The sequence below is a fragment of the Neoarius graeffei genome, chromosome 9 (assembly GCF_027579695.1).
Source record: "Neoarius graeffei isolate fNeoGra1 chromosome 9, fNeoGra1.pri, whole genome shotgun sequence".
Taxonomy (NCBI): domain Eukaryota; kingdom Metazoa; phylum Chordata; class Actinopteri; order Siluriformes; family Ariidae; genus Neoarius; species Neoarius graeffei.
This window is the reverse complement of record NC_083577.1, coordinates 88,245,729-88,259,007: the sequence shown is the minus strand read 5'-3', so window position 1 is coordinate 88,259,007 and position 13,279 is coordinate 88,245,729. Positions and strand designations below refer to the sequence as shown.

The window sequence follows — 13,279 nt, the reverse complement described above, 5'->3', positions numbered from 1 at the left end:
CACTGTCGAACTCCTTTCTGATATTGCTCCACTATTTGTCGGCGCAGAATTAGGGGGATTGGTGATCCTCTTCCCATCTTTACTTCTGAGAGCCGCTGCCACTCCAAGATGCTCTTTTTATACCCAGTCATGTTAATGACCTATTGCCAATTGACCTAATGAGTTGCAATTTGGTCCTCCAGCTGTTCCTTTTTTGTACCTTTAACTTTTCCAGCCTCTTATTGCCCCCGTCCCAACTTTTTTGAGATGTGTTGCTGTCATGAAATTTCAAATATGAGAATATTTGGCATGAAATTTCAAAATCTCACTTTCGACATTTGATATGTTGTCTATGTTCTATTGTGAATAAAATATCAGTTTTTGAGATCTGTAAATGATTGCATTCCGTTTTTATTTGCAATTTGTACTTTGTCCCAACTTTTTTGGAATCGGGGTTGTAAAACAAAACTTTCCCCCCCATTTAATGTTGTGGAACATCCATGAAGGGAGTTAGTTCCTGTTCTCGCTAATGTTACAGCGGTTATAAACAAACCGTCATTCCCTCACCAGCCGCTCTTTATCCACTCTCAAAGTTAACATGACCAAAAAAAAAAAAGTGCTTCATGTTCCAGCTTCACCTCTGATACTGGAGACTCCTTCCAGAAACGTTACACCAATTAAAGAAAACGTGAACATTTCAACGATTAGTTTTTATCCGTTTGCATGGCGCGTCCTGAGGGGGAATAATAATGATCTTCCGTTTCAGAAAATGACCAATTCTGTTTTTTTTCCTGTTCTCTGTAACAAATTTAAGAACAAAACTAGCGAGATCATAAACTGACGTCTCGACGCCACTGACATCATCAGAGTAAAACAGTGTTTAAGTAAGTGATTATAAAAACTTGAATGGACTCTTAAAGAGCGCATCAAGTAAAAACCTTGGCACGTACAGAATCAGACTGGATGTTTAATTTTGGCTTTTTTGCTTGGATGAGCAACACCTCATGAATCAAACAGTCCAGCTGCTTCCCAGTGCATTTTCATAGAATAATAAATTAATTGCCCAAATCAGGGACATCTAGGAAATACGGAAGCCGAGAGAGGCCCTTCATATAATCCTTTTTTTTTTTTTTATTCACCTTGTTATCCCAAGATAACGACATAATTAATTCAGGATCTCGAGAAAACAACACAACTAATTCGAGATCTCGAGAAAACAAAACCGTTATTCCGTGATCTCGAGTAAACAGCTGAGAAATGGTTCATTCAGGAGCGCCAAGAGACTTGTGATATGCTGACTTTGGGGCTATTTCTCATTCTGTATAGACGCAACTTTGGTCATTAGAATGTCTGGAATAATCGATCACCTAATAAGGCAATATTCTGATCAGGGGTTGACACAGGAAGAGATTGCATTAAGTCTTTTAATAAGGGATCATTTCAATATTAGTCCGCGGCACCTCCGCAGAAGACTGGCCCGGCTTCGTCTCAGCTCTGCTAGAAATCTCAGCTGTTTTCTCGAGATCATGAAATAATTGTCTTGTTTTCTCGAGATCTCGAATTAGTTGTGTTGTTTTCTCGACATCCTAAATTAATTATGTCGTTATCTCGGGATAACAAGGTGAATAAAAAAAAAGATTATATGAAGGGCCTCTCGCGGCTTCCGTAAGGAAACCATGCTCAGTATTAAAGGAACAGTCCACCGTACTTCCATAATGAAATATGCTCTTATCTGAATTGAGACGAGCTGCTCCGTACCTCTCCGAGCTTTGCGCGACCTCCCAGTCAGTCAGACGCGCTGTCACTCCTGTTAGCAATGTAGCTAGGCTCAGCATGGCCAATGGTATTTTTTGGGGCTGTAGTTAGATGCGACCAAACTCTTCCGCGTTTTTCCTGTTTACATAGGTTTATATGACCAGTGATATGAAACAAGTTCAGTTACACAAATTGAAACGTAGCGATTTTCTATGCTATGGAAAGTGCGCACTATAATGACAGGCGTACTAACACCTTCTGCGCGCTTCGGCAGCGCATTGATACGGAGCTCAGATATCAATATTAACAAAAAAAGTTACTTTTTTTTGCCGTTCTGCCATGCTAGTGCGTTTTGCCGGGACACAAGATTTCAGCATTTTTATTCTTCTCGGTCTGTAGCTTGAATAAAGTTTAGGCTACTGAATAACACTTTCAGTTAAAGCTGAGTCTGGTGCTTTTGTGCTGACGCTACAATAGCCTACCATCACAATAAATATCCCCCGTAACAGTTCCCGCTTTCTACTCATCTTTCTGTGATTGCCCCTCTTTCCCACGGTTGTATGTTGTGGGTGTGGCATTAGGTGGGAAAAGTGCTTTTTAGGGATTCATCAGATCATTCAACTGAGAGATAACCGAGAGCTGGTTCGGACCGAGCTGAGAAATATATTCGCTATGCAGAGAATAACGGCGTTTTTTAAAAGCAACGATGGTGGAAACAAGAATAAAAGAACGGACGAGGAAGAAAGTGTAGTGAAGAAAGCTAGAACGACGGGAGAAGGTGCGGGAAAATGATATAATGAGATGGAAAGCACACACCCCAGTGCAAACATTTAGATGGGAACATACAACACAGCAGAAAAACAAATAATATACAGTATATACAAATGGTGCACGTCACAACACAGCAGAAAAACAAAGAATATATACACAACTGGGCGTGTTGAGGTGCAGACGTTAATTGCACATTATGCCGCTTTTCCACTACAAACGCGGCTGAGCCGTGCCGTGCTGAGTCGAGCTGAGTCGGGCTGAGCGGGGCTGTTGGAGTTGCATTTCGACTACAACCGCGCTGAACCGTGCTGGCTGGAAGTGGGTGGACACATTGGGTGGAGTTAGCGAAAGTGGGTGGACGTCACGTGATGTCGTTAAGCAGCGCAAACAGTGACATCAGTGACAGTGGCGGAACAAGTCAGAGCCGGGCCGGGGGCGGGGCAAATGACCGGGCCCTTTATTAAAGCTTATCATAACATCATTTTAGGCTACAAAATGTCCGCAACTGCGGTGTTTACCAATTTCAACACTACCGGGTGCAACTATATGTTATTTAGTACATCAAGTCCTTCAAACGGACATGTAACTCAGAAACAAAAAACATTAGGATACTGTACATGGCTCATAATAAAACATCAATAGCCTATACTGCGCACATTATTTGAAGGGCATACGAATGAGCGCTCAGAGGTTGCAACGGTGACGGGAAGAGTCAGAAATAAAAGGAGGGCGGTGCAAACCTCACTGAATGCACTGTGTTTACCAATTTCAACACTACGGGGTGCAACTATGTTATTTTGTACATTAAGTCCTTCAAACGAACATGTAACTCAGAAACAAAAAAACATTAGGCGACATACTGTACATGGCTCATAATAAAACATCAATAGCCTACTGCGCGCATTATTTGAAGGGCATACGACGAGCCTTGCGCTCCGCGAACTCGTGCACGATGCTCTGTATGTCACTGATTCAGTGAGCTTTTAAGCGGTAGTCTCACGACCCGAATAGTAAACAATAAACATGGAGGACATGGAGTCGTTAGTGTTGCTGGTCTTGGTGCTGTGGCTTGTTGTCACCGACAACGCCAACAGATACTGACTGGCAAGAGCGTATAGATGAGGCGAGGCGCATAAGGCTTCAGAAATTCTCGTAATTCGTAATTCTTCTTCTTCCGGGTTTGCGGTGTTTACAGATCCCAGCGCGCTCGTGGGGCGTGTGTGGGCATGTGAGGACACTCCTCCTCACCAATCAGTGCACAGGGGAGTGTCTGCTCACGCCCCCAACCTCACTCGGCACGGCTTGGCTCGCTTCAGCCCCACTCCAAAACGGTGCGAGTTTTAGGGGCTAAGCAGGGCTGAAACGAGCTGAGTCGTGCTGGTTTTTGGTAGTCGAAACGCAAGCCGTGTCGGGCTGAAGTGAGCTGAAAAAGGGTAGTGGAAAAGGGCCATTAGTTATAGAAACTCAGCTCAGCTACAAAACTCAGGATATTGCACTGTATTTGGTATTGCACTGTATTGGGTATGGATGTAAAAGTGTAGAAATATAAATATACAAAAGCTATAAAAACTAAAAAGTTGCTGTGTGAGGTTGCACTGTAATAAGTATTGCACTGTATCAGGTAAGTGTGAGAATCTTGTCCTTTTAGGTCCTTGTTGGTGCATTGTTGCACCTGCCAGAAGTGGCATCAGTCAGTGCATGTAATTAGCCTTTTTCACATTACGTCACTTGCAGAAGAACCTCACATCCGCAGGGTTTCCCATACGTAGACCATTGTGTTGCGCAGCGCCACACAATGGATTCCTAGCGCCACACAATCAGACTCGCAATTTTGGAAAAAAAAAAAATGTTGCGCTAATTAAAAATAACGCAGCCTTCCCGAATCGCCTTCCGACCGCTTATTTTAAAAGGAAGCCTACGTCGTGCTCGTGATGAGCTTTATCATAGCCTTCTTGGCTTACAGGAAACGGACGTCCCTGAGTCAGGCTATAAACCAATTTTGATGCAGACAGTAGCAGCTTGACGCGAGGAACCGGCCTTATTGCATTATCCCGTTTATCCCGCTTCAGCAATCACTTCCCTTACGATAGGGCACTGGAGTTTCTTTCAGGAAGCCACGCAGAATTAAATGTTCTGATAGGGCATGCAGGCTTTGCACCAATTAGTGTAATGCTTTTTCATTATTGTTAGTTGCCTTGGTGTTACCTTAAGTGGTTTCTTACATCTAATTATGATATTTTATTATTTTGTTGTTACATTATACTATTTATTTCATTTTAGAATTGGTTGAGGTAAGTGTTGAGTTCAATATTTAAAATAAAAACCTCCAGCTTGTTTTTTGCAATTTATTCCTTGAATGTCAATTAAAGAATGATTGAAAGATTGCCACCAAAAAGGCAAAAAACTAAGGTCAAAACCAGAGATGCACCGATTGACCGGCTGCCGATCGGAATCGGCCGATTTTCACGTGATCGGCCATGACCGGCGACCGGCCGGGCAAAATTAAAATATGCCGATTTTCTGCCGATCAAAACTTATGTATCACATAGAGATGAAAGTGGAAATACTCGTAATTTACAACTAAAAAGACTGCAGCTCCACTGGCAGCTTGAACATGCTTTCTACTGCGATTGTGTTGCGCTTGCGCAGAACAGTGTCAGTCCTGCGCGCCGAACAAGCTCCGGCGCGCACGCCATTAACAAACAAACAAACAAACAAACAAACAAACTATACTTGGATATCCACATATAGTGATTTTTTTTTGTGTGCCAGATATTGGATGTGAAAAGAAGAAAATGTTTGTGGTTGTGTGAATTTCCCATTACAGGAATGTTAGCCTATTACCAAACATCTAGTTAGATTTGTACAAAGAGAGAAAGAAAAAAATGTCTTTTTGTTTGTTTTACAGCCTTGGTTGCACTTGATTCCATTGGAAATTACTCTACAAATACACATTTGACAAAGATGACAGAATGGCTATGGTATAAGTATGACTGGAAATTATTTTTGTATTTTGATACTGAATGAAGAAATGGGCTGTTCTATAAGGCAGAAGTTTTCAGATCTAAACAGGCTTATGAAAGTGTGTTCCATAGCAGTAGGCAAATAATATATGAGGGGGAAGTTGTTTTTGTGCCAGATATTGGATGGGAAAAGAAAAAATGTTTGTGTGAATTTCCTATTTCAGGAATTAATATGTTAATACCAAACATGAAGAAAGATTTTACAAAGAACAATGTCTTTTTGTTTGTTTTCAACCTTTGAGGTGTTTTTATTACTGAATTATATACTGAATTTATTACTGAAAATCTGGCAGAATGTTCTATTAAAGAAAAGATAAAAAGAAAATAGTTTGTGTGTGCTGTGAAGTGGTTTGAAAAAATGAAATCGGAATCGGTCAAAATCGGTATCGGCAGGTCACACGCCATGGAAAATCGGAATCGGCCCAAAAAATTGCAATCGGTGCATCTCTAGTAAAAACTAAACTTTAACTTCAATTTTGGTGAGTAATTTTCATAAATTTAAAAGACAGGTTTTCCACCAACATCAAGCCCAGCAAACTAATGGCCTGCCCTGTAATGTAAAGTTGGGTTGAGGAATGAAACCAGGCAGGGTTCTGGGAAAAATTGTTTTAGCTGTCTTCTCTGAAAGAACTTAAAAGAATTTAGATTGAACTGAATAATCTCAAATGCTTCTTGTAGCTTTAAAATAGTTCCAGCAGGTGACTCTGAAGAAAAATACTGTGTGTTTGAACACCGCCCGCTGTAAACACTTTGCATTATACACCCCAATGACCGACTCCACCGACCGCCACGACACCACCACGCACGATTCCCTCATCGGCACAGTGGAGCACCACAAATTGCTACCTGGTCTGTGGGAAACACTGATCCGTTTTCAGCCTTTTGAATGGAAGAAGCGGCGGCATGCTAATCTGCTGGCTAACAAGTAGCAACCATAGAAAATCAGTAAACTTTCTTTCCAAAACAAGGCAGATAGGTGACTGGAACGGTCGCTAACAATACATAATGATAAACAACAATGCGCAATATTATCATCAATCTTATCTGTGAACGACACAATTTTGTTAACATATGTTGCCGCCGTATACCTCTTCTTCCATTCAAAAGGCTGAAAACAGATACGAGTTCCCCTGCAAGTGACGTAATGTGAAAAAGGCTAATTGTTCAAGGTGGTTATGGCCTGTGGGAAAAAACTGTTTTTGAGTCTGTTGGTCCTTGCTTTGATGCACCTGTAACGCCTGCCTGAGGGCAACAAGTCAAAGAACTCAAAGCCAGGGTGGGAGCTGTCCTTGATGATGTTGTTAGCTCTGCTGAGCTCTGCTCTCTGTTTAGCTACCGTTTGTTCATTCATTCAGTCGTTCATTCTCAATTTAATTTTGCGTTTTATGTGTTGGTATGTCTAAGGTTTGCGCTGCAATAAACCTTTAAAATGAAAACCTACTTGTGCTTGTGCCCCCATTTTTTTTTCCCTGTGCTCCTAAAATTTTTAACTTAGGAGCACGTGTGCTCCTGAAAAAAAAAAAAAAGTTAGTGTAGAGCCCTGGACGTGAGGTTTTGGTCTTGATGGACTGCAACCTCCTGCAGGAGGGCAGCGTCTCCAAGAGTTTATGTCCGGGGTGGGAGGGATCGGCCCCAATCGTTCCTACCCGCCTCAGTGTCCTGTAGGCAAACAGGTCCTCAAGTGAAGGCAAACTGCAGCCGATCACCGCCTCTGCCGAGCGAATGATACCCTGCAGCCTACCCTTGGCCCTGGCAGAAAATCATCATCCTTACAGCCCTGATGTGAAGGAGCTGTTACTATAGAAACGATAACGTACTCCGTTTCAGACGAGTGTATTAATATAAACCTGTGATTTCCAGCTGCACTCCTGGATAGAAAATTAATCAACACCTTCTGACCAATCACAATCCAGAACTCCACAGCACCGTGGTGTAAAGACTATTTCGTTCTGTTCTTGTCACGCTCTGAACGGTCGCTGTCAGCTCCTCAGCTGTTCCACTCACAGGAATTTTAATCCTAAAACCAGAAAAACCGCACTGCAGGAACACTGGATCTCCCGTCCATACGGTCCCACAGCCGGGCTCTGAGACGGGACACGCCCTCAGCACAGCTGCTGGAACCCGAGACGCCGAAACTCAGAGCTCTGGGGTTATAATCATCAGGATCAACATACAGGACAGGATTAATAACAGACACGAAGAAGATATCAGGAATCGGAATGAGCCATTGGATCTCTTTATGGGACACTAAACAGGGTGTAAAACCTTTGAACATTTACACACACACACAGGGCTCGAAATTAACTTTTTTTCTTTGTGTCCCCCAGTGGTCCCGAATTCTGTGTTGTATTGTCCCGAATGGAAGCAATAGTGTCCCCATTTTTTTCCTCTCTGAAATAACCAGTGGTTAATATTATCATATGAAGTTACTATTATATTTGTAACTATGCGATTTTATGTGTCAGCCCTGTGATGACCTGGCGACTTGTCCAGGGTGTACCCCGCCTTTCGCCCGTAGTCAGCTGGGATAGGCTCCAGCTTGCCTGCGACCCTGTAGAAGGATAAAGCGGCTAGAGATAATGAGATGAGATGAGAACTAGCTCATTCAGAAAATGTTTCAACTCCCTACATCTGCAGTACACTTTAGTTGAAAATAAGACCCCTTTTATGTTCATTTCATCTACTTATACCTTGAACATCTGTTGGCACTTATAAGGCCAACTTATAATTTTCACCATTACCGTTATCCATTTTTATGAACTTTCCGTTATCCATTTTATGAACTTTCGCTGCCGAAACGTGGGTGCAAATGTTAGCAACATCAGCATAGTGCCAGGTCCGAGCCTAGTTGTGCTGCTGACTGACTAAACTTTGTGAACTAGAAAGACACCAAGAAAACTCACTTATTCTGTTGAACGGTATCTTCCGTCAATATCATCCACATCATTCCTGCTGTATTTTATAACGTGTCTAACAGTGTTCATTCAGTTCATTCAGTTGCTAGCGTTGCCTGCAGACCAGGCGATGACACTTTGGATCCTGAAGGTCCCGGAGACGTTATGTCTGGGCTTTCAGTTTCTTCCCCGCGGTCGGTCCGCTTCAGCCACTTAAGCATTTTTGTTCTGGCAAGAGTCGGCGCAGCGTGTGCGCTAGCAATTCCATTCCAAGTCCATATAATGCGGACACCGGCCGAAGATTCTAGAACAGAATGCGCTGCTCTGTAGCCTACGGATGCAGGGGCATCGAAAGTGAAGCTACTATGTATTTTTCGCTGTTAACGTTTTAAAATTAAAATTGACAAATTAGGTGAATGTCTACGTATGTGTTACGGCTTTGTAAATAATATTAATGTAGAACTTTTTTTCTAGATCTATTTTTTTTCCATTGTCCCGGGATTGTCCCAGATATGATAATTGTGTGTCCCGATGACATTTTTTATGGTCCCCGGGACATCGGGACACCGTTAGTTTCGAGCGCTGCACACACACACAGGATGTCCAGTGGTGTGAAAAAGTGTTTGCCCCCTTCCTGATTTCTTTTTTTTTTTGCATGTTTGTCACACTTAAATGTTTCAGATCATCAAACAAATTTAAATATTAGACAAAGATAACACAAGTAAACACAAAATGCAGTTTTTAAATGAAGGTTTTTATTATTAAGGGGAAAAAAAAAGCAAACCTACATGACCCTGTGTGAAAAAGTGATTGCGCCCCTGTTAAAACAAACCACAGTTAATTTATCACATCTTTGGAAAGCAGAGTCCAATTTCTCGAGCCACGCCCAGGCCTGATTACTGCCACACCTGTTCTCCATCAAGAAATCACTTAAATAGGACCTGCCTGACAAAGTGAAGTAGACCAAAAGATCCTCAGAAGCTAGACACCATGCTGCGATCCAAAGAAATTCAGGAACAAATGAGAAAAAGTAATTGAGATCCATCCAGGGCTCTACACTAACTTCCATGTCATTGGTGGAAAAGGGGCAAAAATGAAGACTTGAGTGGCCGAGTCAAAGTCCTGACCTGAATCCGATTGAGATGCTGTGGCATGACCTTAAAAAGGCGGTTTGTGCTCGAAAACCCTCCAATGTGGCTGAAGTACAACAATTCTGCAAAGATGAGTGGGCCAAAATTCCTCCACAGCGCTGTAAAAGACTCACTGCCAGTTATCGCAAACGCTTGACTGCAGTCATAGACCTCTTGCAGTCACGTGACCGGAATGTAAACAGCCGCCATCTTGTCGGTAAAAAACACAGCTGAATATTGCTGCACTCGTGTACAAAATGGATCAATTTCAACCGACGGACTACACGGCTCATTTTTCTAATGAACAGATAACTAGATATATGTCTAAAATAAACGATCTACAGATTAGTGACCCTTATGGCTTACCGGACGTAGTTTTCACGACCATGTCAATGGATATTGACCTGCCAGAGGTGGAATACCCAGATGTGTATAATTACCTCATTAACTTTCCCTCGCTGTTCAGTGGTGAAGCACTGTGTGCTTATAAATCTCTGGACCGTTATCTTTACAGAAATTCAGGATTTGTCAGCGACTCAGATGTGGCATCTTGTAAACAAGAAAATAACAATCCTCATTGGACAGGTAAGTCACTTAAGTATTGAGTACTAGTACTGATACTAGATAGATCAGTAGTATCTAGTATAGCACTGACCAGCCGATTATAGAATAGAATAAGGTAATTCCAGCTGTAATTCCAAATCGTCCGTCTTGTTTACATGGATCTGGCGTTGGAGAGGTCGAGGCTTGGCAGTGGAGGTTTGAGTGGCTGTTTTCTGAGCTTAGTCAACAGGCCGGCTCTGCAGCCTCGCTTTTGCTTCCTCTCCCGACGCCGCCTCCTTCGCCTGCCAGACCTGATAACAATTCACAGAGACCCCGCTGGTCTCGCTAGCTCGTCCGGAATGTTGTGCATGCGATGGAAATCGCTACAAACCGTCATTTTCTGCTGGAAACCAATGTCCAGTAAGTCCATACGGTTGTAGTGGATATTGAAGTCCGGTACAGACAAACAACACACAAAAATACACACAAACAAAAAACGTGCACAGGTAGGGAGAGCTTGTAGCCGCAGCCGTTGTAGTAGAATTGTGTATATAGTAGGGTTTTCCAGAAGAAAAGGTAGATGTAGAAGCAGAAGTAGAACCAGAACCAGAAGTAGAAGGCAGAAATATGGCGTTTGACCGACAAGATGGCGTCTGTTACAATCTGGATCGGCTGTGACGTCACATGCAAGATCTCTATTGCTGCTAAGGGCTTCTGCATGCTCTTGCGACAAGGCTTTTGCAGATAGCTTTTCGCAGACAGTTGTAATTTATCGTTGAGCGGGGAGTAATAGGCGTGCGCGATGTTATTCACCGCCACAACGCAAGGGGGCGCGAAGTCGCGAAATCGCTAGGAGTAGTTGGTGGGTGTGGTTAGTGGAGTGTTTATCCTCCGGTTACTTATAATGATTAGAACTGGAGTCGTATAGATGTACGTACTTCTTCACTTCCTCGATCAACCGCTCTTCATGCTGCTCCATCTTCGCTTGTGTTTTTAAAAATGGCGGTAGTGAAAACAAACCAAACCGGGAAAGCAGGGAAGCGGAAGTGCGTGTACAGCAGATGTAGAGTGGACCAATCAGAGCCCTCTTGTCTGCGAGGCTTCTGTGGCAGTAACAATTTTTGGAAGGTGCGCGCAGAGCGTCTGCGAATGTAGGGGGGCTACGCAGACGCCATCTGTGACGCTATCTGCGAGGACTGCGTTGTCAGCATAAATTGGCCTTAAGGGTGGCCCAACCCATTATTAGGTTTAGGGGGCAATCACTTTTTCACACAGGGTCATGTAGATTTGGATTTTTTTCCCCCTTAATAATAAAAACCTTCATTTAAAAACTGCATTTTGTGTTTAACTTGTCTAATATTTAAATTTGTTTGATCTGAAAACATTCAACTGTGACATGCAAAACAAATAAGAACTCAGGAAGGGGGCCAACACTTTTTCACACCACTTAAACCTATGAGGAGTTTTCAGGTGAGTTTTGTAAAACTGTGTAACTTCGCTACAAACTTTTAAACACGGTGCTAAACCTGCGCGCTACCCGATAACAAAATATTTCACTTCTTTAAAAAAAAAAAAAAAAGTTAATGCAGAACTCAGTAAAACAAAGCAGCTGTTCCAAACGCTGACGCAATCAACAGCCACTGCTGTTTCCCCCACACCATTCCAGCAAACCCCGCCCCCCTCGCTCTGACTGGGTCACAGTATCTCGCCTTCTACGCTCCGATTGGTCAGCACTGCAATCACTCCTGAGCAGTCCAATCAGAAAGCAGCTTTAAACAAATCACGGAAAGAAAGGCGACATGCACCGGAATACAGGTGGAGAAATGGCAGAAACGCGTTCACGCCACACTGGAGTAGTGAGTGAGTGTAAGCGCGCAGGTGAGAGTGAGCGCAGTGAATCACTCACCGATCCACCTGTTCCTTCGTCATCATGTAAACGCGCTGCTTCTCCGGGGCACAAAAGAGTCGATTCAGTGCAGACACACAGCCGAGCCACAGGAACGCGTGAAGAAAAGGAAGGAGCGATTTCACCTGCGCACCGGAACACGGGTCTGAGGGCGGTCCGGGTGGAAACACAGGCGGAGATAAAGGTTCCGCCTGACTGACTGTCTCAGTGGCGGATAATGCCCTGAATAAAACACTGCTGAACTAAACAATACAACACTTCTCTTCTCATCTCATCTCATCATCTGTAGCCGCTTTATCCTGTTCTACAGGGTTGCAGGCAAGCTGGAGCCTATCCCAGCTGACTACGGGCGAAAGGCGGGGTACACCCTGGACAAGTCGCCAGGTCATCACAGGGCTGACACATAGACACAGACAACCATTCACACTCACATTCACACCTACGCTCAATTTAGAGTCACCAGTTAACCTAACCTGCATGTCTTTGGACTGTGGGGGAAACCGGAGCACCCGGAGGAAACCCACGCGGACACGGGGAGAACATGCAAACTCCGCACAGAAAGGCCCTCGCCGGCCACGGGGATCGAACCCAGGACCTTCTTGCTGTGAGGCGACAGCGCTAACCACTACACCACTGTGCTGCCCCCAATACAACACTTAAAAAAAAAAAAAGGCGGCACGGTGGTGTAGTGGTTAGTGCTGTCGCCTCACAGCAAGAAGGTTCTGGGTTCGAACCCAGCGGCCGGCAAGGGCCTTTCTGTGTGGAGTTTGCATGTTCTCCCCATGTCTGTGTGGGTTTCCTCTGGGCGCTCCGGTTTCCCCCACAGTCCAAAGACATGCAGTTAGGTTGACGTGGGGCGGCCTTGGGCTGAGGTGCCCTTGAGCGAGGTACCGAACCCCTGACTGCTCCCCAGGCGCTCTGGTGTTGCTGCCCACTGCTCTGGGTGTGTGTGCATGTGTTCACTGCTTCAGATGGGTTAAATGCAGAGGATGAATTTCACTGTGCTTGAAGTGTGCATGTGACAAATAAAGGTTTCTTAACACAACAGTTTAAAGTGCATATCCTGGACCAATTTTGTTTTTTTATCTGAAAGTCTGTCCCTTTACACACTCATCCGGAAGGGTAATTTTGCACAAGGCCATCTGTCTACAGCAGAAAAAAATAAAATAACAAAACACGTCTGGAAAAATCCCAAGGGAGTCTGGAGCCAGATTCGTGACGTCACCTGCGGAAGCGCCAGCAGGCTGCGAGAGCTTTGCACAGTTTCAGTGCACAGCC

General features: G+C 43.8%; 1 protein-coding gene across 1 annotated transcript in view; it reads right to left on the bottom strand.

Annotated features, from left to right (window-relative positions):
• dars1 (aspartyl-tRNA synthetase 1) overlaps positions 1-12,150 on the bottom strand; it is a 75,799-nt gene extending 63,649 nt beyond the window's left edge. Inside the window, exon 1 of the mRNA XM_060930433.1 lies at positions 12,002-12,150. Coding sequence (XP_060786416.1) covers positions 12,002-12,027 — 26 coding nt within the window. The 5' untranslated portion in view covers positions 12,028-12,150. The remainder of the gene's footprint in view (positions 1-12,001) is intronic.
• Between the last annotated feature and the right edge of the window lie 1,129 nt (positions 12,151-13,279).